The 25,697-nt window shown below is 42.2% G+C and overlaps 1 protein-coding gene across 8 annotated transcripts in view; it reads right to left on the reverse strand.

Annotated features, from left to right (window-relative positions):
• Positions 1-25,697, reverse strand: part of LOC107225766 (protein groucho) — a 138,607-nt gene that overhangs the window by 29,011 nt on the left and 83,899 nt on the right. For 7 of the 8 annotated variants that reach the window (XM_046743961.1, XM_046743960.1, XM_046743957.1 and 4 more), the window contains 4 exons: positions 25,472-25,516; positions 6,188-6,325; positions 2,506-2,785; positions 540-565 (listed from right to left, as the gene is read on the reverse strand). In XM_046743961.1, coding sequence (XP_046599917.1) covers positions 540-565; positions 2,506-2,785; positions 6,188-6,325; positions 25,472-25,507 — 480 coding nt within the window. In that variant the 5' untranslated portion in view covers positions 25,508-25,516. The remainder of the gene's footprint in view (positions 1-539; positions 566-2,505; positions 2,786-6,187; positions 6,326-25,471; positions 25,517-25,697) is intronic. The other variant, XM_046743959.1, reaches the window with a different exon arrangement.

Genomic DNA, 25,697 nt, shown 5'->3' on the forward strand with positions numbered 1-25,697 from the left:
AAATTCAATCCTTAAGGTACCATATTTTTATCGTAGTGTCTTACACGATTAATTTTTTTCCGTGGTAAGTGACTAAATTTTTTCAATCTACGCGAAGAAATTCAAAAACACCTTCCCAATCTGAGAAGGCCAGGTATCCACTCAAATTTCCCGAACGTTGAAGGATGAAATCACTAATTGCTACATACCGGATGGGCTGAGTGCCGGTGGCGAGCAGGGCTAACACTCGCAATCAATCACTGGATAATTTATTAAAATGGTATTTCAGGCGGGTTAGGAAAGGAATTTATCGAATTGTCTCAAAATAATCATTGAACAAGTCAGAGCTGCCATGCCATAGCTGCCATAGCTGCCACACGCACGAGCGGGTTGTTGTTGTTCTTGTCTTTTTCCAGCAGTTATATTGTGTTAAAATAAGCACGCACATTATCCGCCCCAATCGCACGTGCCGAGTGCTCTTTTACTCACACAATTTTACCACGGTGTTTTCGAGACTATAGTAATCTAATCTGGTAACATGATCTGTGGGGTATACTTACATGCCTTTCCTCGGCTGGATTCAGGCCTGAAACAAGCAAGAAATATCCTACGGTTAAACGTGTTTGTGGAACAATTGGCGATAGTTTGGAAATACTTGACAGCATATTAAGAATTTTTATTCTACGTGGAGTACTCTGTACCCTGATACGCGATTGTCCCGAATGGGAGATAAACGCAAGAAAGAATCTGGTGGTAGATTCGTGACTACTACTCGGCGTTCCGGAGTAAATCTGAGTAATCGGTTTTGGCAACTCGTTATGTGTGTGACGTAATTCAATTTCACAAAAATTGATCCCTGCGAGAGCTAAGACTGGATCGTTTCATTTATAAAGCGACGGTATATTTTCTGCCGTTGTACGATTTTGCAGTCCAGGAGAACCGTATCGAAGAGTAGCTTGATCTATCTCTGAAAGAATGCCTGTATATACCTGCTTTCGCAGCAACTCCGTACAACAAAAGAAGAAAATGGCTTTCGCGATGGGGCAGAAAACCGTTTATCCAGTGTCTGATAAGCCTGAGAGCTGCGGAGTTGAACGAAGCATCTATACCGCAAAAGAGAGTTCCTGCGGACGCGCTTGTTCAAGGTATTTAATTATAAAGTTGCTGATAATGCCGCGGAATATGGAAAAACAGAGAAGTGATGAGGGAGGAGAGAAAAAGAGGAAGAGAGAGAGAGAATCTGGCCTTCGGTACGCGCGGATGCCCTCCCTAAAGCAGCGGTGAATCGTGCTTAGGGTGCGAACATGAGGGTGAGAAAGAGAGAGGCGAGGTGAAGTGAGAGTCGAGAGTGGGTGGAAGGCGTAGAGGGAGTACGAAGAAGAGAGACGGATAGACAGAGTCAGAAGCACCCTTGTGTTGAGGAGATTTCGAGAGCTCTTCGCCGTGCCTCTTCGGCACCCTTAAAACTTTGTCAGCGTTACTCAACACCGTAGTGTGAAGAATAACGGTCCGGGTCAGATCAGGATGGCATATACGATCGGCAGCAGTCACTACAAGCCTAAAATGATCTAATCTTTTCTTCGTATTCGTTCAAAAGTTTCAGGTTGATTTCACCCATGTGTATAGACAGTACGTGTACGTGTCGACATTTTAGTGATAAGCAAAGCGAGAAGACACAAACGACGACCCAAAGGGTGATTTTGTAGATAAGACGTAGAGTTCCACTTCTGGATGGCGGTATCCGTCTTTGGAACTCTCCAGCACCACAAAGCAATGTTAAGTACATAATTAGATTAGAAATTACGTCGCACGGTTCCAACGAATTTCAGGAGGTTGAGAAGTTTTTTAATTTCGTGATAATCACAACCATATCGAAATGGTTATTGGACTTTCGACCGTTTCACAAAATTTTGTAGACAAACGTATACGAAATTGTGAAAAGCATGAATGGACATTCTCTTACTGAACTAGCTATTGGATGGAAGAACGAGGATGATGCAGAAGTCTACGAATAACCTTTTGGAAATCACAACATCCGAAAACTGGGGTAATAAATACAGTCCAGACGCGATAACTGCAAGACTCTACATGATCACACACAGTCAATTAATGGAATATGCTGACCATGCCCAGAAGTAAGTACTGATTGGAATAAGAAAAGACTCAACGTTTCATGGGGTTGAAGTCGGCAACGTTGATGTAACGATGCATTTTTGTGAAAAATAGTTATCTCGAAGTTTAGGATTGTCTAAATTTCATCAAGAATCGTAAAGAAAAAGATACGTATCGTTTTAAAACTCAAGTCCATCAAAGTCATTTAATAATGATCAAATAGTGATATTTGTTAGAGTATTTCGTTGCGTTAACGTTACTAACTTCAACCCCGTAAACTTTCCCGCCTGATAGGTGATTTTTAAATGTACACTATTAACCTTGTAGCATGTCGTAAAGTGTAATACCATAGAGACAAGGCAAATTGCGGATTTTACTATCCGCGAGAGATTAAATAAATTGCCTACGACGTACCTCCGTTGGGTTTTAGGTCGTCGGGTTGTCCTCGGTGATGCTCTGGCTTAGCAAGCATTGAGAGTGGATGAGGAGCGCTTCCACCGGGCGCCGAACCAGCCCCAGGAGGTAGACCAAGGCCAAGAAGTGCCGCCGACGCGGAGGTCGGCACGGGAAGACCGGCTGTTGGGCCGAGTCCAGGAAGACTGGGTAACCCCGGGTGAGGTCCCATCGTAGCACCAGGAGGTAACTGCTGAGCGTGCATCTGTTGCAATAGTCTTGGGAGGTCTGGCCTCTGTTGCTGGAACAGAAATTTCGAACGTCTCAAAGATTTGTCCTTCCGACTACGAGCAATCGTCATCGCTCCAGCAACTAAAAATTCTTCTATTTCCACTGGGAGTCATTTTTCGTTACTCACACTTTTGAAATATGTGCGTTTGTGCCCTTGTACTAAATCTGTATGTTTTTGCGGTTCGAATTCCACTGCATAAATTGTTTAATCGATTTGGACAGGTTAGATTTAAAGAAATCGATGATTCAATGAAAATATAGAACAGACTAGTTGAAAAAGTAGCTACAAAATTCTTTACGTTCAAACTGTCGAAAACTTAATAAAGAACTTTTCGAAAACTACTCCAATCTCACAGAGAGATATTTGACATTTCGGAAATAAAACATCGTGTGAAGTTGGCGCCCCGTATTGCTAGACTATTTTTTCACTCTGCACAAAACCTATTGGAAACTTTGAGGAACTATTCTGAAAGTGGTAGGAATTGGAAGCCCATACTTTACAAACGGTGTCGTGCGCGATGCAGAGGCTGTATGTAAATAAGTCCAGCGTACGGATGTGGTGTTACAATGAGACTAGATGCGCTCTAACGGCTAATCTAACAATAAGTAACGTATTATTGTGCCCGTTACGATGTTATATAGAAGCGAATTCTCCTCTCGCGTGGCGTGATACGATTGTGAGGTCCATTAAGTGAACCGTAAAGCGTGTAACTATGTTTTAACAATGCTCTGCGGGAAGTGGGCAGTTGAGGTACCGAGAGGTAAGCTAAAGAAGAGACGGAGACGCGAGAGGTGGCCCGATCGGTTGAGAGGGTGGGTAGTCCGTGAAGCAGTTTGCCAAGATAATTAAATGGGTTAACGATATAATAATCCCACGCCAACCGGGAGAACTTCTCCTCACGGACTTGGAGAACAGCAGAGGCGACCTCGGGTATAATAGCGGGAGCTCGAATAAAAGTTGCGTGATGAAGGAAAATAGGTGACTGAAGGAACTGGAAGTATTTTGCAGCTTTCCGAAAATTCAACATTTTCATCGAACAAAGCGGTGGATGGAAATTTTTTTTTCCGACCTTCAAGGCGCATGTATAACTCAAGTCACACCACATCTTTGCATAAATACGGAACATACGTAACCTATAACATAAATGCAAAGTGTTGAGAGCCACAAGTTCACTGGCCAGAGTATGAAATTCGTCGCACATTTTGATATTTTGAAAAATCGCGTGGTTGGTAGAAAACGTCACCAAGGGTCACGACCACTCCGCTCCATTGGGTCCTGCGGCAACCCCTGCAATTCAGTCCAACCCTCTCCAGTTTGGGGTATGAGAGACGACTCGCGGGGTAGAATCCTGCTAAAGATTTACCGCACGTAACAGCGGCGAGGATCCAAAGTTCCCCATCCCGCATCCCAGGAATGCTGATTAGTTGCTCTCGCGCAGTATAACTCGGGAGTACGACGTAGGTATAGTAGTATTCTATATAGGATCTGCCCATCCACCATTTCCTCCCCCAACCACTGCGTATTCCCCTCGACGAAGACGGGGATAAGACCCAAGGCTGGGGAGCTTAATAGGGAGGAAATTGAGTGCTTGAGCAATATTGGGGAGGATTCAGGATTCGCGGATTGGGGGACGCCTATCTCTCCTCTTCTACGACTGCTTTCGCATTCTGGTTACGTACGACGATCCTGTCTCGAGACGTTCTTGACAAGTATGCGTTTGTGTTTCTGTGACTATGTCGGTGTGTTAATACGAGTGTGCAGTGGTTCCCTCGCATTTATACTTTCGATATTGAAAAAATACGAATCATAATTGTATCCCAGTTCTAGCGGTAAGCAAGTAATCTTAGGAAACTGGAAGCGTGATACTTTAACTTTGAAAAATTATTCAAAACTTAATCATGCTTTACCTGTTTTGAACAAGTTTATGAATTCCCTAAAATATGACATTAACCTGACGATGTTGCTTTTAAATTTTTTCAACTACGGGGGAAACTCTTGGGGTTGTGTGACTTTACAAGTCCATCGTTAAAGGCCAATAGCGTAAAACAAATGCACGATACTAGTGGGCGCGTGTTCAGTGTACATAGAGGAATGCCAGCGCCATATATTTGGGGTTTTAACGTAACTGAATACAATATTACCATGGCATGCATGTAGATAACAATTGACATCAAGTTTTTTCTTTTGATTTTGAAGATACAGTACGGGACTTATAACACAGTGAAGATATACAATGTTTAACTAAAAAATCATTTTCACCAAAAACCTTTTGTTTCCGGATTGTTATTATCGATGAAACTTGTCAGCAATCGAAATGGTACAATAAAACATTTAGAAAGGTTTATCAAACTGGTTTGTAATGTAGGAAGTAATACTTTAAAACTTGTTTTCGGGTGTACAATCAACCGAAATCGAGTAAACAATAACCTTTTCTTGTGCATCGCCGAGGTGCCGTCGCATCAATTATTTGAACTACTATCAAAGCCTATACAATCACTGGTGCGACTAGGATAAGAATACAGTTAGCGCCATTTTAGTGTACACGCGATGCTAGACACAGTATATCTGAAAACATTTTTATTTCACGGAACAGTAAGTCCAGGAAACATATTCCCGTAATTAGCGGTAATTGGCGATTGTGGACAGCTAGGAGAAGCCATGATCATGCATGCGGAGAGCACCCACAATCATTCACGGGTAGAGACATCTGTCAGGCGTTTGCCAACCAACGATCATGGCTATTCTCTGTCGTTGACAATCGCCAATTACCACTAATTACAGGAATGCAATTCTTGACATCATTTTTATGTTGTTATGACCAGTGATGCGTAAACTATGATAATAATGGACAAAATAAGTCACAGGGCGGACACTTCACTATCGTGCCCAAGAAAAAGATTCTTCATTACTTCGTTCAATTCGCCGTACAAGTCCATAACTATTATTTATACATTATCAAATGAATTCATTTTGTATCGCAGTTTCTGTGTTATCCACAAAAAAAAAAAAAAACTGTACCGCGGCCGGTAAAGTCTGGCCACAGAATTTCATTTCATTATTCCAGGTCTTTGGACTACTGTGTTAAATAAAGTAGTAAGATAGAATTTCTTCACCGTACAACAATTTCGATTCTGTAGCATCGTGCTATGATATATTGATCGTAAGTTGTACAGTTGCTTGAATTTTTTACTATATTACCGACAGAGCAAGCAAGTTGTAAATTTCAATCGATTTCTATTCGCGCACCACTTAATTAGTTGTGAACTATTGAATGCTAAAGGAAAATTTATTTTGTCACTCCTAAATCCGAGAATGGCATCTGTTCAAGGTATAAAAAAACCTCAAGTAAAATCGAATTATCCGAGATTTTTTTCTATAAAACGAAGACAACAACATGTACTAAGTACTCACCCCGATGATGGCGTTCAACTCCGTCATAGTAACTTGTTTCGCCCTCTCAACGGCGGTGGCTACTTGCTGTTGATGTTCTTGCGAGAGAAATGGTAGGATCTGCGCGATTATGGCGTTTAACCTTTTCGCTATTTCCGTCTGAAATAACAAAATGAATTATGTATTTTTTCAAATCAGAAGGGGGCACGATTTCATTTCACCGGAAAAGTCTCAGTGAAGGCGGCAATTTGAACGGTATGATCAGCATTATTTTTGCAAACGCCTGACTGACTGAGGATTTTTTCTTTGATAAACTTTTTTTCGATACAGATAATTAGGATTCGACATTTTGCGTATATACTTTCAATTGTCAGTGTTTAAATTCGGGTGGAAGATTTGATAATCGGTATACGTAGTTGGAACTTATGTGGCAAAACAATTACATAACTAAAACCTTTCGAAACGGAGAAAGACGGACACTTGGCACGCGAACAAGAATAATCTTCAGAATTTTAAAATTTATTGACAAAACATCGCCGAGGTAGGTGCAGCGTCCCTTTTCTTCCCTTCCACAAAATCTACTGCTTAATTTTTTGCGCTGGATTAATGAAAACCTAGCACCAAGGCCTGGAGTCAAGGGGTGCTTTTATTAGTACCAGTGCACGGAAAGAGAATTAACGTAGTGCAAAACGCGAAAGGGCTAACGATGAAAAAGAAATAAGAAAGTGAGAAGGATTGAGGAAGAAGGGAGTTCTTTTCCACCCCTATACCTATATTCAAGTCTGGTTAGAATGCGTACGTCTAAGGAAAATGAAATAAATGATGGAAGTAAAAATAGCGCAGAGCACCCTGCCTAAATGAAAATGGTTGGTACGTGCTAATTGAAATATCGCAGGCACTAAAATTCTCGGCAAGATTCTCCCCCTCTCGACTGAGCGGGTAGGTAGGTATATAGCGGTAAGAGCGTGGAGGGCTTCTGGGTAGGAGGGTCGAGGGGTTGTTGTTTTAATTACTCGTCGCCCCCTGAGTGGCAGTCATTAAGCCACTAATTATAATGTATGCGAAAATGAGGCAACCTATCCCCACGACCGTTGTAGAGCGACGAAGAAGGACTCGCGAAACGCCGCGTATAACGCTAAAGGACGAGGGCGCCGAGGGCGTCTGGGGCCTCCTGGCGGAGGATGAGGATCCCCAGGAGATGGAGGCGGAGGCGGAGACTTGGGGACGTAATTGCGTTGCCGAGAAGTTTTCCCCAATCCCCGGGTAACTGGTGAGAGGCACCCGCCTCCCCATCCAAGAAAATAATGAATAAGGCAACCTTCTGAATCTCGCGACTTGAAACAAATCGAGTTTCAAATCGAACGCAGAAGGGTGCTGCTGCCGGCTGCCGCTGGTGTCGACGTTGCAGAATTCAATTTACAACGTATCAAAACCCGCCACAGTTCACGTACCAACTTCATCCTTTTCATCTCCATAAGAAGAGGAAAGCGACCAATTCGTATAACGTCTTTTCACATTGTGCGGATGAGACGAGAGGCGGCGTTTATAACGGTCTAGCCAGATGTGTCGAGACTGACAAAATTCAAAGAAGTGGAAGTATACACATGAATGTTCGAGACCATGAGGGTTTCAAACATAAGTAATATCCAATAAGCGTTTTCGCATTCTTTTTTTAACAGACCAAAATACACTGACACCCAAGAAAAGTTATTGCCCTGATGAAAAATAAGTTTTCCAACTTAATTAAGTGAAAAACGCAACCATTATCTCCACAATTCAAGCGAAATCGGAAATCTCGTAAGTACGTTTAGTCATTAAGAAACGGAATGACGAACTGGTTTGCCCATCAAACCGCGAAGCTTGACGAACGGTTAAATAACTCTGAAAGACGTTGCACCTGCAACGCAACCAATGATCCACAATAATTCTTCGAAACTCGTCCGAGCTACAGCGTTTATACATATCTGACATACACGTAACCAGTGATTTGTTATCCAGCTGATAGAAAATCACTCCCCTATATACTGTCGTCGTCATAAGCATCTGTGGGTTAATGGATTCGATGGCTGAATAATCCAAGCACACTGCCTTCGGAGATCCCAGCTTTCCTAAAGTATCAAATCTGAGGTAAAAAATCAACCATTTCACGAGTTTTTTCGATTTACTTTCCATTAACTTCAGGATGACAAACTGCAAGATTGCGACCAAGTATGTCTGTAGGTACGAAGCTACGTTATACATTCACGAAGTGTCGAGTCAAATTCGAACTCAAACCACGAAGTGACAGATCCAGTACTTGTACTGGTAGGAGATCCAAGCAGGTATTATATATCTTAGACATTGTAGAGGACAACCGCATGGAAATTAGCACTAAAAGATGATGCGCGCCGACAAGCGCACTCTACCGTGGATACAAATATCCCACGCCTGTACCGCAGTGTGTGCGCACACACAGACAGACAGATAGACAGACAGACATCTACTATCAAGCGGATATCACAGGCGTCAGCGCTCCGTCGCGGCAAGAACACACCGAAGTGTACACGATGAAATACCCGGGGGACAGCCAGAGCTGTCGAGTAACTATGGGAGACGGTATATTTGCAGTGAAAAGAGAGTCGGAGATACTGACAGATGTAGCGGGTTTCGCATTCTACCGCCAGCGGAGCCGAGGACGAGGATGAGAATTATGCACCGGGTACAAAGCTGGCGTCGCGACGGCGCGGTTTACGCGGATGTTATTGAGCCCTTGTATAATTAATCCAAGTGTTATGGAGGATGGTGAATCACATTGGTGCGGCGTCGGTGAGCCGTTTCGCTTGCTAACCGCGTGCTTCGCATCCGTGCACACAGGGTCAGTCGGCGTCTTCCTGGGGTCGGCGATAATGGCGATGATGATAAGCAGGCCTCGCAATCAATTCGAAGTCGGTTGGGTTTGAGTGGACTACTCGAGCCCGGGTCGAACACTACTACCTTCTAGTGCTGCCATTACTAGCGTTGTGCTCGCGGACAGCCTGCAGGGTTGGATATAAGTGGTCCTTGAGGACCGAGGCGAAGGGAGGGAAGTGGGCCGATGGAGAAGCGAGCTGACAGGCGGCGAAAGATCGGGCTGTTTGGATGTTTGAGTCGCGGAGTGCCGCGTCAGCACTCCGATCTCACTTCGAGTGAGGACTTCCACTCCCCCAGATTCTAGAACCGAGACCCCGTCGCCGACGTCACCACCGCCTCTTCACCACTGATAGCTATATCTCTACGTATTTATGCATGCACGTACACACGAAACTCGTGTCCTATTGACGTCAAGTACGTTCGTATTATATTTTGTACATTGTGAGAACTCGCTTATCGAGTGAAAAGTGTTTACTAGTATGAATATAGATTATAGATTCAATGTGGCGACTTAGGATGGTAATATAACTGGGGTAGAGCATCGCCTAGTCACGATACGTCCCAGATTTCGATTATTGCTGAAGTGCTGCCCTCACGCGACAGGGTGGATTGCAGGGCACTGGCTCCTGGTTTACGTCATGGTTACACCTATAGGCCAAGCAACTGGACTCTTTGTATATCCTTGAGTATACGTTCCCGTGGTGTCAAGTGTCCCGAATATTTATACTAGGAGCCCCGTCACTTGCAATATATAGGACACTAAGAGGCAATAAGAGGAGGATGTTTGGAAAGTATTAATTTGATACGATTTCGGGAATGACGAGAAGGTATACTGTCCTTGAAAAATAGGTCGCTTTAGAGGTTCCCAATGGCTGCATACGCTCAACTTGGGTTGAAAATCCGTCAACCACCCTTGAATAAACAGAAGCCATGTGGACTCTAAATTGGGGGTGAGTTAGTCCAGGTACTTTCCTTTCGAACCGACCAGAAGAGTAGGCTTTGAGGAACCTTTGAGGAAAATAGTTTTAGAGTGACTGAGGGGTAAATCTAATTCCCCCAGTTCTCCGTTACCGTATATCTAACATTAACTTCAAACCTCGTCTACCCTGTAAGATTAGACCGATTTAACTTGATTTTCTTGGTAATATCGCTGTTGTCAGAACTGAGTGAAACTTTGTCATTATAACCGCATCAACATAAAGATTGTTCGACGTTGTGTTTCAGCATTTATAACTGTGATGAGCAAACATCGATTGCACTAAAAGTTAAGTTTCCGGAATAATCCCAATTACCGGTGCATCGCATTCATTTCTTTACTTGGATCTTTCTCCTTTTGCAGCAAATTTAAATTCACTAATTCGTCGCAAGATTTTAAGCTCGTGTGTTACATTTCCAACGTTTATCATGTCTTATGCAAACATCTGGCGTCACTTAGGCATGTAATTTGTTCGTCGATAAACTCTTCCTCTGATCCAAAGACGTGCACGTAAAGGTTCTGATCCGGAATTCAATCCCGTGTAAGAAAGTGAAAAGAAAAGAATTTCTAGACAATCTCTGAAGCCCGGTCTGTAGCGTGGTTCGCGGAGTCGTATCTTGTTCTCTGGTTTAGGGGATTCGGGAGGCTTGAGCAAAACGAAAATCACAGGAGAGAAAAGAGGCTCCAGGGTCTCTATTTCTTTAGGTGGCGTCGGAAAGCCTCTGCAACGCGTTTAAAGGACGCAAAAGCGTCACCGATAAAACTTTGTGAAACGAGATATCAAAGAGGCTCGTTCGCTCATTCGCTCGCTCGGTTCCCTCTCGATCGTTCAGCTCTACGGTAGTATCCCTTACCGCCCCACAAATTTCCCTGGGGATGTTCCCCTCTTCTCGCAAGGCTCATCCGTCTCAGCACGAAACAAATAATTCTTCCATCCCGATCCCTCCTCGGGCGCAGAGCCAGCAGCAGCATCTCCCCTTCATCCATCCCGTCCCATTTCATCCGATCCCGTCTCACCCCATCCCTGCATTTGCTCTGGGCAAGTCATCGCCACTGGAGGATACTAAGCGCGTGCAGCCGGGCTGGCCGAGCGACGGCCCAGCGTTAAGCCGGTAGCAGCCAATAACCGCGGTCATCAGTGGATACGAGAGCTGAAAGAGGGACGTAGGGTACCTCGAAGGTGGAGCGGCAGGCAGCCCCGTGGGGCTAGCCGAAGTTTCACCGCAACGGAGATAAGGTCACGGGTCGGACTCCCGCACGGTCAGTTCGCGGACCGGGCTGCGGTCACCGGGCAACGCTAACCGCTGAACCCTCTGCATACCACCTCGGGGTTCTTCGACGCTCTGCTGGCAACCCATTCGGGACAGCCACCGGCACCGCCGCACCCAGACCGACCCGAAGCCACAAGCCAGAGCGCGGGCTACTGCCTTGATTAAACGTGCCGTAGACCGCCATTATCGTTGATTGCGCTAAACATTAGCGAACCAACCTGGCTACAATGTGGTCCGTGTACGACGGGCCGGTCGGGCGCAATGTGCATGGTCAGATATAGGTGCCTGGGGCTAAGCGTGATGCCAGCGGACCAATTGGCTGGCTTCCTATTTAGCTCACTCTCCGAGCTTCGTGGCCCGCCTCGATTGCATGGGTGTTCTGTTCGCTCCTCTGAGACCTGTGTACCAGGCAGATATCTCACCCGAGAATTCTCTTACGGTCGCTTTCTCCACCCTGGTTTAACGATTACAATTATTATTGTTAATAAAGCCTAATGACATTATCACACTCCTTTATTTACACGTCGGTATCCAATAACGCGATACATGAAGACCGGATTGCGGATATCTCAGATCAGCATAAAAAATTTCGAGACTATTAAACGTTGATAACAATTGTTGAAAAATTATATCCGTAATAACAAAGTGTCTGTTTCAACAATTTAATTCAGGCTCATCTATACCGCAAGGAATGCGGCAAATTTGAAATTTTCATCAGTATGTACTTGAATGAAATTTACATCAACAAAACTCTCCCAGCAGTGTGTATATAGTGTAAAAAGTGTGTAAAAAAAAATGTACTTTTCTTCTGAAAATATCAATTTAGCAAGTTTCACGATAGGGTTGTCTCTAATTTTTTACTTTTCAGTCGGGTCACAAAGGGTGACACGATCCATACAAGAGCATCCGAAAAAACAGCGGATTCCTTTCGATATCAATAGGTATAGAATAAGGTCTAGCCCCGTCGCCGAACACAGCAGTTTTTCCCCCTTACACAATAGACGAATTGATCAATTTCCCGTCGGAAAAGGATGACGAATCCAGAACAGAGGGTTCGCGCCCAAGGATATTGTGAAATAAGTTTCGTGCGGAACAACCTATACTAACTTCAAACTCGAAGTGTGGGGCGGTGGTGGGAAGGCAGAGATGAATTTCGACTGCCTCGAGTAACCCTCGCGGAGATCGCGTCTCCGGGGAGGAGTTAGATTGAGAGTTTTGAAACCCGGACGCGACAAGTACCTGGCGAGAGCGAGATCTCACCGCGCAAGAACAAGGCCGGCGGCTCCCCGCAACCCCTCGGTGAGAAACGACGCCGAGGAGTTAAGTGGCGAGTTGTGGTGGTGCGGGGGGTTGAAAACCTCCCCTACTTTACCGACGGTACAGACCCCAGCGGCTACGACACCCCGGCACTCGGTGCGGAAGAGTGCCGAGTTGAAATACCACAAAACACAAATTAGTGTCGGTCCCCCTCGAGGGGTGCTGCCCTCGTTAAAACGTTGACGCCCTGATCTCATTCACCCCGGCAAACGCGGGTTTGGGGCGAAGCTCTGGCGATATTGCAGAGCCGTAATATATATGTAATATATATATACATATATATATATACATATATAGCCATCCGAGCATGCAACTGTGTGTAAGTGCTCGCATACATTCGCGCTTCCATATCCTCGTGAAATGCCTCGTATTTCTGGAACACGGTGACTCCGGGATCGTGACTGCCGACCGTCGCGATAACGCGATGACAAATTTTGATAATTTACAAATATAATTGCACCGCTCTCCGCAGCGTATAGAAGGTCGTTATGGGACGCGTGGGACATTATTATATACCGTCTCCTCCTCTTTCGTGGGACTGCGGGGTTCTTTCCTCTTGCCTTAATTAGTTTCTTGCTCTGCGGAATTGCAGGTTTATTATCATTACGTAAATACCTAACTACGCGCTCATCGCTGCGGGGTAATTACTATACAACTTTACGATGTTGCGTATTCTTTGTTTTAAGAATCGCTTTGTCACGCAAACACAATTCACAGACGTTAACCGTTATCACGTAACGTGTGGTATTTATGTGTACAAACATCGTAAGACGTTTCTCGAAACAGATTCGGCACTGTTTTGTTGGATTTTTAACGATATTGAGTTTTTTCCCACCCTTCTACTCGTTTTTTTTTTTGTCTGTAACATTCGGAGATTTCAGACGGCGCTGAGCCAGATACCGATCCCGTTGTGAACGTGATCTTAACACGTATAATTCTTTCTTGTTTCCCGTTCTCTGCTTGGAGCAATTAATTATTGTCAATTTCTTTATATCCTTCCTTAAAGAACAGACGTCTACTTAACGTCATTGCAATAAATCTTGGACAAAGTTAGCGATCAAACCACCACAACCTGCACCGATTGTACAATTTGTCACCAATCTTCCCGCATCTGACACATTAATCTTAACGTCTTAGTACAGCAATCAATCGAAGTTATCCCATTCCAATTAACCATAAATTAAATTTCATTTTCTAACTGCGGAATTGATTTTCACTCTCTGCTATGTAAAATAAAAAAGGAGAATAAATCTGTCAATGATTGATTCTCATTCTCAGTGCGATATCTAGGTCCGATTTACTGAATATTCTATAAATTACAGCGTCAAAGGGGCTATGCTATGCTATGTGTCTAAGAGAAAAAATGACTTCGGTGGAAATCCTATCTCAAAAATCTCAAACTTAATGCAGTGTTACGTGTGCTTCCATTTCTACTCATACCCAGGTTAAAATGATAGTCAATCGTTACCTAATTCTAGTGCTGAAGTTCGACCGCTATCCGAAAACGCACTACTGCAGGTGGATGGATAATCACGAGAAAACTTTTGGGTGGCGAATTCGCGAATTATATATATATATATATATATATATATATGTATATAATGTGACGGTAATAATCAAGGGTAGACGATCCTACGGCGTTGGTAAAAGGTATATAAACGGGGAACCTGCGGTACCTACGCTCCTGACCGCCATCATCGGCAACGACGCGGCTGGCTCTTAACGACGGCTGGCGCCCAACCCTCGTAGAGCTCCGTTTCCAGTGACACCCTCGCCCCCGCACATAACGCTAACACCGCCCAGGCATAAATAAAATAGCGACTACACCCATGAGCGTTCGCGACGTCGAGGTGTGCGGAGATCCTGTGGATGAAGAGACGCCCGAGTGTCCGGGAGTGGGATGAAAGCGCCGGATGAGGGAGGATGAGGGAGGGAGCGTATTAAGAAGAACGATAAGCCATCTCCGACGACCCAGGGTTAGAAACTCCCGAGGGGCGAAACTCATAAAAGTCATAAAAGTGATAAAACTGAACTACCATTGCAGTAGTAGCTACCTTAGCTTATACCTTTGCCGGTTAGTACGCCGTGTCTTGTCGGCCACGCTAGTGTTACTATCGGTGGTGCTACTGGCGGTATTACTGCCTCACTGTTACTGCTAGTCGCCAATGCTGCGCCGCGACGACGATGGGGATGGGAGAGCGAAGAGAGCTGAACTCGCTGTCGGAGGCTCAAGTCCCTCCGGAAATACACGGGAGAAGCCATGCTGGATGTTGCCTGGACGATTATGTCCCGGGATGTTAGTGTAATGCAGCTCAGCTTCGCTTTCTTGCCAATACACATATACGTGCGGCGTGTATGGAACCTATAGATGTAATACCCCGTTTCCCGCAGGGAAATGGCTTTAGACTTCGTTTTAAACCTTATCTGAAAGTATGCGTGAATATATATGATACGTGGACGTTCGAAGCTGATCCTGGTACCCCAACCGTCCACCGATGTCGCATTCGTACGACGCATTATATTTTTTTAAACACTATCGGTCACATTATTAACACGCTGGTTATTATTTTATATCAAAATCGGCGAGCACACACCAACAAATGTGCTAAGTCCTTGTCATTTCAGCTATTTAAAACTATAAGATTTAAGGAATTGCTGTGCAGTCTCTACGAGGTAAGATAATTTGCCCAATCACAAAGTATTCAGTAATTCAAGCGGAGAATGAATTTTCCTTGTAAACGTTTGTTGCGTAGACGCGACGTTTGAAACGGAATTCTTATAGCTAATTAGATGTATACCTAGATTTCAGCATTGGTATGTCAACGTCTCGTTGTCTGTCTATCCGCAAGTTTGCAAATAACTTCAGAATTACTGATCCGATTTTCATTATTTTTTTTTACAGACTTTATTTTGTTACAACCAGAACAATAGTTTTGAAGACATAACGATACTCATAAGTCAAAGCGGAACAAGATTCAAACGCTCGTGCGAATGCTGGCTAAACTCTTACAGATAGAGGAAAGTTATGCCAGAGTGTTTAAGCTCTTAACGAGTCCTAAAAAAAGTCCCAAAAAGCATACATCTATGTCCAATAGTTTTGCCCGAAGAAGCATTTGAAAATATTATCGGGCGGAACCGGGACGTGCTGAACTGTTCGGATTGTACAACCGTTCAACGACATACATACATACGTGTATAAAATTCCGATATTTACCTGAATTATATTAGTCTTCTAGACTTTTCGATTTCGTACGTAACGCAGAATCCCGTGGAATCAACGGCCGATGAACAAACGCAACGCACACGCCAAGAATATAAGCAAAGTGATGATAACCATCAAACTGGATGCATATACAGGAAACGTCCGGTGTTGACCCACCAGCGTTTTGTACATATTTACGCTGAATTGAGGGCGGGGAGGTAGGAGATTTTTGTTCCTCTGTTTTTAATCCGGCATGTACCACAGCAGGTCGACGACCATGGCCGCCATCCAGGTCGGCCCGGGGGTCTCCCTGCCACAGAGGCAATGCGTTACCCGCGGTACAGCAACAGCAGCCTGCTGCACCGCTAGATTTTTCCGATAGCGAATTTTTTTCTCCTCTGTTTTTTATTCGGATCGTACGTTTAGTCCCCGTCCCTTTCCGCCCTCTTTGCCAACATCCCGACGCAAGCAGCCGCACCGTCGGGACGCTCATCGTCGATCGGACGCTGCAGCGCAGAGCCGAGTGCAGACAGAGTAAAAACTGATGATGAAAAAAAAAAAAAAAAAAACTGAGAGTACAAAAGCAAAGAAAAATGAACAGGGGAAAATGGCGCGGAGAGGGGGGGAGGGGGGCCGAATCGGGTGAAAAAAAATATATAATCCCCAATCCTGCGACAACCCTTTACCGACCAACCAACCTGCGCGACTCTGCAGCGGATATATTCATGAAGCCCACTTGACGAGGATATATCCCTTTCGCGTTCTCTCATTGCCCCAACCATTTTCTCTTTTTCTCTTTATTGTCAACGTACGACATATCAAGGCCCTGCAGAATCGTTATACTATGTATTATTTAACTGTCGGCAAATTTTTTAAACTAATTTTGTCAAGTTCTCACGATTTTTAACGTGTGGAATTTTTTTATTTTTTTTTGCTGTACACGTTATCGAGAACCTGTGCACCGTACTTTGTACTATTTTTCACAGTGACGAAAAGAAATTCGAAATACGAATTAGGATTCTTGGACAATTATGCGAAGGTTCAACGAATGAAATTCGAAGCCAGATTTGATGAAGATATCTTTGATTCGATATTCTCTGATTTTTCGCAAATTTTTTTCAATTTCGAACCATCGATGAATATTACAGGTATAAGAACGCGTTGTGTTAGACTAGAAAGTTAGCCAAGAAAATCAATAATTTGCGAGATTAGCCACGAAAATTTCCTCAATAATTTTATAAACCAAACGCTGCGACTACGAATATACAATATGACTAACGATAAATATAAAACGTGGCGTAAACCGAGAGAACAAAACGAATTGAATCACTCCACGTTAGGAGATATTTTGCATTTATACTGCCAACATCTACCGCGCTAATTAATCGGTTACCTACCGCATGCGTTGCATAGATATAATACAACACAATATAAACCTACCTACGTACGTACGTACGTATGTTCAATACATACTATCAGATTTTCCGAATCGAGAACTGAAAAGAAGCAAAAAAAAAAAATCAAACATCAAAAAATCAAAAACCGCACCAAAGTCCTCTGATTTTCGAACCTCCTATTCGGAAACGGATAAAAAAAAAAAAGGAAAAAAAACTAAATAAATGAATAAAACAACAAAATTGAAAGGGAAATGGTTTTTTTTTTTTTTTTGATCCGGTGCAGAGCTGCACCCCGGATTGAACACCGACGCGTCGGCCGACAGGCAAAGGTCCGAATACCAACCTGCACATTGCCGCTCAGGGCCGCCGTTCGATGTTTGACTATACATAGTGGGTATTTACACACGCATTCAGTAGCTGCCACCGGACGATACCACATATGTACACAACTAGGACACGGCTCCCGGTTCCCCAAACATTTATGCGCGCACGCGACACGCTCGACCGAATGCCAATAATATAATAATGAATAATCAGCTATAAGCCGGGGGGGGGGGGGGGTCGCGCGTCGAATAAATATACATACATACAATATGGATGCGAATAGCAGACCATGCGCTATAGGTACGTATGGGGTATTCCATGCCAACTCGATATTTTAATTTTTTAACAAACATTTTTTTCTCTGACAATACAACACATGACAATCCTCCAAACGATTGAAAGAAAAAAAAAGAAAATTAAATGTACAGCCTGTTTTTATCGTAGTCTAAAAAACTAACCAATTGATATTTTTAAGGCGGAAAATGGAAATATTTAGGTTCCAATTTGAAGACTCTAGCTTGAATTTCAGAGTAGGAGTATGTTTTCTTTCCACACATTTTTTTTTCTTTCTATTTTTACCTCTTTTAATGGTAAATTGGATAAGAATATACATCGACAGATGTTGTTTTGGGGTTATGTACTCAGTTACGAGGTCGAAACTGCCGAAATTGAAACAGTCAGTAGCTTGTGAGGTCAACTGTCTCGATTAGGTGTGATTATTACTATAATACATTCCGAGCTGTATCCCGTAAAATTAGTTTAAAAATAGAATATCCATTGAAATAAAAAGAATCAAGCCATATAGTATTTTTTTCGGTATTCTTCATTACTTCACAAACCAATTCATTTATAATTCATTGCGGGAATGTGTCGGAAATTGAGATTGTGAATGTTTTTTTTTTTTTTTTTTGAACAAAAGCATACGTTCAGTGAAACGGTACATTGCCAAATTTTTCATGCTCATCATTTGAATATCGAGTCGTGTGAATTCCAAATATAAATTTACATTCGTTGTCAGCTGTTTTAGAGATCGTGTCGGGAGTCTGTCGGACAGACCGATAAGAGAAACCGATATTTTTACAAGTACCTGTTTGTATCCAAAAGGTCTAAAAATGTAGATATTCGTTGAAATTCAAAAAATTCATCTTCCACCGAAATGAATGTTTTTTCCTCATCGCCATAGGTCATAAAAAGTAAAACTCGTTCTGACGCTCTGAAATGTATGCAAGAGTTTTCAAATTGAAAACGGAATACTTTTATTTTCAATTTTTGACAATAAATTGGGTTATTTTTAGGATTAATTTAAAAATTCAAAAACTATTACGATGGTTATTAAAAATAGTCGATCAAATTTTCTAACCGAGTTATAACTTTTTCCTAATTATAATCCAAACCACTAGTGGTAATTCGAATAACGAATAAATAAAGTTCGGAATCAATCGGTATTTAAAAATAGTTTGTGATCTATTAAATGATGAAATGAGAAAATTTATTCTCAAAATATTGCCTCTTCGTAAGGTAAGCTCTGTTCTTTTTCTTTTCACACCACCACAAAATTCTCCGACTTTTTTCTCACTTTCTCGACTATTTTTCGAGTACCTTGACTTGGGAGGTTTTCCCGGACCAATGGCCAACATGCTAAAAAACCAACAATAAAGAATTCAAAAAAGGAAAAATAATTTTTTTTAGGATTTTCAGATGTGATAGCATCACCCGAAAACTGTGTGATCAAAATAACAAATGTCAGGGTCAATTCTTTAACGTGGAATACCTCATATACTGTGTATATACATGGTATACAAATTTCTGCTGTCTCGAATCGTTCGATTATTATCGACGCCGCACCTCGCGTGCGTAAAACGGTGCATAATATACATACGTACGTAGTGCTGAAACGTTGATATACTATTATACGAACGACACCTTATAGAGTAAACGCAATTTTATCGCTGTTATTTGTGTACAGGTATTTATTAACGTGTATGAACCTCCGAATCAAATAAATGAGCCATTTTATGCCAACATGACTAAATCATCATGCCGTCATCCGATCCATGAGGTTTGTTCTTTTATATTTTGTACCATGATTTCAGCTCTAATTGTAAAATGCTCTCGCATTTCTTTCTGCCTCTCTAATCATACCAATTTCAAAAGATTTCGCATGAATATCTCAGAAATTCTGTGTCCAATATCATAACCTGAATTTGTAACTATGTACCGATATTTGGTGAAATATAAATAGCAACGTGCCAATAAAATCCAACTGCATTACATAGCAACGGTTACACATAAACCCTTGTCAGAGCGCTCCCCATTGCGTGCTTTGAGGGATTAGTAAGGAATAATAACTTTACCCTACTCTTCCTAACATGTCGATAATAAAAAAAGTCGTTAATCTACTATTTTACAATCTAGCGCATTATTTTTTGTTTCTCATTTAATTTTTTATTCTTCAAACAAACCTTCTGCAAAATTCTAACTGTCACTGACGATGAACACGTTGCATACTTACCTTGGCAATACTATAACCATACTCATGGCCTAAGTATAGGTTCTGTAACCGTACCAAACATAACGTGTGGGTACGATAGCAATACCATGTTGTCTAAAAGAACCACGGCTCTGGTATAAGTTTAAAAATATTCTATCGGCTCGAGTCTCCATACGAGTTGCCGTTTTTAACTATATGCCACTAATCACATTGTATACGTGTTCGGTATCAATATGAAATATGCCTGGTTAACCCTAAAAGTTTTCCTCTCCGTGCATACTGGACTACCATTCTTAAATACAATACCTGTAGCTTCTGGAGTTATCTAATTTATGGATCAAACCCGTTCATCTACCGTATGAAACACATCGTTATTGCTTACTCGGTGAATAGAAATTAAGCGATGAATTTATAATTATGAAGTGTTTCGAAGCGCGGAGAGGTCGGTGCTTTGTACTTCGGTAACGAGTACACGATAAAAAGAAAGCAAAAATTACAGTGCGTAAAAAGTCTGACGGAACTAACTTCCCGCACGAACATTTCAATCTTTTCATTCATTCATTTGTACATCACTTTTTTTCCTTTTCATTCTTTCCTTGGACGTGATTTAATTTACAAATGACTGGATTTAATTTACAGCCTTCGGCAAGATCTACGGGTTAAATTCGTCTTTAAACGGAACGCGAGTGCGCCGGAATTTCAGGTCTTCGCGAATCAGTCGCCAAGAGTTATATAATAATTAAAAAATTGAACAAAACACGCATGCAAAGTACGGTAATTTCTTCAATTATTATCAACATCTTTACCTTTACCAGTGAAACAAATTTGCTACACTGTCGCTTTGTATTCTTTTCGTTGACTTTCTCATAACAAAATCATCAATTATTGTGAGTGAAGTAAAAAGTATAAAATCAAAACTGAAGTATGTTTGATTGACGGTTTCAGTTTAATTAACTTTTACATATTTCCGAGAGAGATTCAGAAATAATTATGGAATAATAAACCGAAAATTAAAAAGCAGAGTGGATTCATAAATGTACTTTACAAAACGACTCTGTACACACCGTGATAACGAGTCCAGATTTTTGGCTCACGATCTATACAAGAATTAATAGAAGAGTTGAAGGTGTACACATGTATTGAGTATACATAAACGTGTATTTCGACGTTTAATTAGCAATTTGAAGGCTGCAAACTGGTGAAGATCGATTTGACGGTGCGACAAAGCTGAACGAAAAATATCTGAATATATATTACATAGTTATACAGCTATATAGCACATAGTTACTATGTATACAGATAGGTATGTGCGCCTTCTCTCATCGCCGGTGATAAAAAACGTAGACGCAGCTCGTCGCAGTGTATCTCGGTATTATCAGACACGCGGTCCGATTTACGATTTGAATCCCGTATCCGGTCGGAGAAAAGCAGAAATAAAAGAAGAAGAATAGAAGGGAGATGAAAAAAATGAAATAACGGGTTGGCAACGGCTGCTAAATATTCAATAAGCATGGGAATTATTCGTAGCACGTCGGTCGAGGGGACGGAAAAGAGAAAAGAGAGAGAAAAAGGGGTGGATAACGGATGAGGCGAGAGCGAGAGCTGCGAGAATTAGAGAGGGCGGAGAGGTTTGGCTATTTATCCCCTTGACTTTCTCCTCCTCTTCAGTACCGAGGCGCGTAACGAAAAACGGATAACGAAAAAGGAAGAGAAGGTGGAACGAGGAACAGGGGACGAGAAATGAAAGGCCCCCAAACCCCTCCTCCTGTCCCTCCTATAATTTGCTCCAGGGAACCAGAACGCGGCGCGCTCCTCCTTCGGGGTCCAAATTATTGTGTTTAACCGCTCTTTTATTTTTCCTCTCGCACCCGCGAAAGGCGGTACCCGACACTACGCCACTCTTTCCTTCCACCATCCACAACCTTTGCCTCGAATATTTCAATCAGTTACGCACCCTGCGTTTTGTCCTTTCGTGTACGTTTATATATGTAATACACGTATGTGAATGCATCTATTTACCATCGACGAAAACATATGTTCGTGAATATACGTATGGCGCAGACGGAGATTTTCTTACGTAAAACATGCTTTTTCTTCATGAAACGTGACGCTATCGATCTTCATTGTCATGAATTTCATGTACAACCGGAGCAAGGATTTCTATACTTTGCCAGATACGGCGACGAAATATGGCAGAAAAGAAAAGCTTTTTGTTTCAGAGAAATGGCTTGAATTTGATTCGACAAAAAGTTTGATTCCGAACAACATTTTACTTCCTGATGTGGAATAATGTTTAATTGAATCAAAAAAAAAACACATCTTTCGCCATAATTGACGAGCAGATTTGGTTTATTTAACCTTTTTTCTGTACTTCGACATTTCTAAAAGCGTGATTTTTTTTTTTTCAAAAACATTTCTGTAACGACTGCTTCAAGGTTAAGTTAGGTTAGAAAACAATAAAATATCGTACAGTTAGGACAGAGAACCTTATCAATTTTACAGACTTGTCCCGTTAGCGTAAAAAAAAAAAACGCGAACACAATCGGGCAAGTCGACGTTTCGTATGTAACGTAACCCATTCAAGGTGACGACGATGGCGCTATGATTTCAAAATGAGCAAAAAAAAACGCCGAGTAACCTAGCTACATTCAAACGGTGAGGCAAAAGAGCGTCATACCGCAATGGGTAGGTGTCGGTGACATAATTTCGCGGAAATGAGTATGGAGCGGTATTATATGCGGGATGGCGGATCGAAAGAAGGGCAAAGAAAAGAAGGTGGGTGCTCGCGATCATCCGTATAGCCGAGAATGCAATATGTGCAGAGGATAGTACGTCCTCAAACCGTGTCTCTCTTCGCCTCCGCCTCCATAGCTGCCAATCCATATCCGAGAAGCTTACTCGAGTCTCAAGTGGAAATTCTAAATCTCAAAGCGTCGACGGCTCCGCAGGATCAGGGAAAAGCTTCCAAACTGCCGTATATCCATCCCGGGAGGGCGGCGAAGGAAGAGAAGTCTCCAAAATGAATATAACGGCCCCGGATGGTCGTCTATATTCAAATTAACCTGTGCACTTCGGATCCTGCCCCTTTGTGAAAGCAATTTTTACTTTCTCGTTTCTTTTTCTCCTCTTCTCCTTCTCTACGTGAATTTCTTTTATTTCAGTCTCGTTCTCATGCCAACGTCAGAGTTTCGTCTTTCGTACCGTGAATTTCAATTCGTTTTTAAGCTGCGTCGACTGTAGTTACATGTACCGACCGAGACGAAACGATGATACAGATGCAGGGTTCTGTTGCACATGCGCGAACTTTGTCGGGTTTTCATGCAGGCTAACCACTTCGAGCTTCAGCCGTCCAACGTGGCTTCTGGCGGTCGGTAAGCTAGTTGACGCAATTTTTTTTTCACTTAAACAAATCTCAAATAATCGATGTCTTAATCCGTGAAGGTTTGCTAAACTTTGATTGTCAACTGACTGCCGACTAACTACTGCTACGAGTCATCGCAAAAACGTAATTTCAACTCGCCACTTGACAAGGGAGAGTTCGACGTCAGATTTCCAATTTCAACTAAGTTGGCGATCCTGCCTAGCGCACGTAAATATTGCCTTGTTTTGCGCATGCGTAGTCGGTCACACTCGCAATCAGCCAGCTAAGTTTCACCGTTGCCTCTCGATACGTGTAACATACACGCCACTCGTTCTCGAATCGTGCCAAGCATGATTTCACTAACACACCTCCTCTGCAGCGTCGCACACGAAACATTAGACTGTATTACATATACTCGTAAGCTCGTCCAAGATTTTCATTCGGCCGAGAACTTCTGTGTCTTTCCTTAATTTTTCTGTTTTTTCGGTTGTTTTCTCTTCCGTTTATTTTTTTTTTTTTTTTTGTTTTAGCGTTTTATCCAATTAAAGATCCCGCTGTCTTATTTGCATATTATTAGCTTGTTTACATATTTATTCAATGCCTACGACTCCCGGAGGGATAATTCGCCTTAATCCGGAAAAGAGACGCGCGAGTTGCGCCAGCCCTCTCCTTACCACCCTGATCCCGTCTTTTTATTTAGAATTAAGCCCCATTGGCTTTTCCCGGTGAAGTTGGCCAAGTGTTGGCTGAGAAGATGAAATGACGTTACCTTTCGCCCGACCCAACCACCATCGCCATGGTTACGTTTGCATTCGCTACCCCGCACACCTCTATATACCTTGCTTTCTTTCCCTTATTTGCCCTTTCTTATTCTTATACAGGCGTGTACATATGTACTTCTTTATTTCACCGAAATAGAAGGAAAGAGGTTCCTAATTCTCTGGGATTTTCGAGGCTATTCGAATATTTTACCTCTGACATTAAATTCGCCAAAAGCATCCTTCCAATGGAAATTGTAATTTCTATACACAACACAGAGTCTTGAGCTACGAATTTCTTTCCAGATCTCAATCGTCATTCTCAAAATCATACCTTTCTTCTTCTACGTATCTTTATCCTAATTTCATATTTGCAGTATCTAACGAAATACTGCCAGGTTTCTGATTAGAAATAAATGATGATTTTTTTCTCTGCACTAAACCTTTACAAGCCTAAAAGACTTCAACACTGTAGCCCGTATCTTTTGATCTGAAAACGATCCAAATGTTCTTCGGAGTAGAATAAAATTGTTTCACGTCCTCCTAATTATTAGTGTCTAATACGCATGCATTCAACGAGTCTCCAACTTTCTTTATTCGAAGTATCCGAATTCTTTACAGCTGACTTTCCTTGTAGGTATAATATCACAGGTATGTGTACGCCTGCAATGGCGTTTCGCATTATTAAACGTTAGAATTTATTTTCGTCGAGATTCAAATCACGCGTCAAAAATCAATAATCAATTCCCCGGTAAAATCGACCAAAGTGGATAACAAACAATTATTTTACGGTCAGTATTTTGTCACAGCGTTTTTCCCAAGTTTCACTCGTCCCATACGATCTTGAGCTCGTAAGATTCTTTAAACAGAAACGCGGATCGTGATACTATATATATGGTTATGTATACAGACCCGAGCGAAACGTGCTTGGAAGTTTTGAGTGGTACTCGATTAAAATATATATGTAGACACGACGACGACGTCGTCAACGAAAAGGCCAAACTGTACGCGACAGATCATCGTTCGTCCGTCTCGATGTCTCGCGGTTAGACCCCAATATTTTCAACAGTATATTTGTATACCTATCTAAAACCCACCTCGTTATACACATTTGCTTATTTAAATATATATTACAACTATGTGTATACGTATATATTTTTTTCTCTCGTGGCTCGATTGTTTACCAAGAAATTTTCAATACCAAAATAAAAGACATGTAACCCGTAAGAAAAATAATTGAAATTTTTTAACGAGTATAGAATAAAATCCGTCTTGCAACGTGTGTCGCAGATGTGTAAAAATTTGTAGACATATCTCACCTGTTTGTGCATTTCGACGTTCAATCCGTAGGACATCTCGTAGTACTGTAAATTAAGAATAATAATATTAGCATTGTATTAATCTGGTGATCAGAAGTGGAGAAAAGATCGTACAGACAAACACTCGTGAAAAGTCTCAAGCTAGCGTGTAACTGTGTGTGTATAAATGTATAACGTATGTATTCATCGTGCAATCTCATTCGGAGGGCAACGAATATTTGCATGC

The sequence above is a fragment of the Neodiprion lecontei genome, chromosome 6 (assembly GCF_021901455.1).
Source record: "Neodiprion lecontei isolate iyNeoLeco1 chromosome 6, iyNeoLeco1.1, whole genome shotgun sequence".
Taxonomy (NCBI): domain Eukaryota; kingdom Metazoa; phylum Arthropoda; class Insecta; order Hymenoptera; family Diprionidae; genus Neodiprion; species Neodiprion lecontei.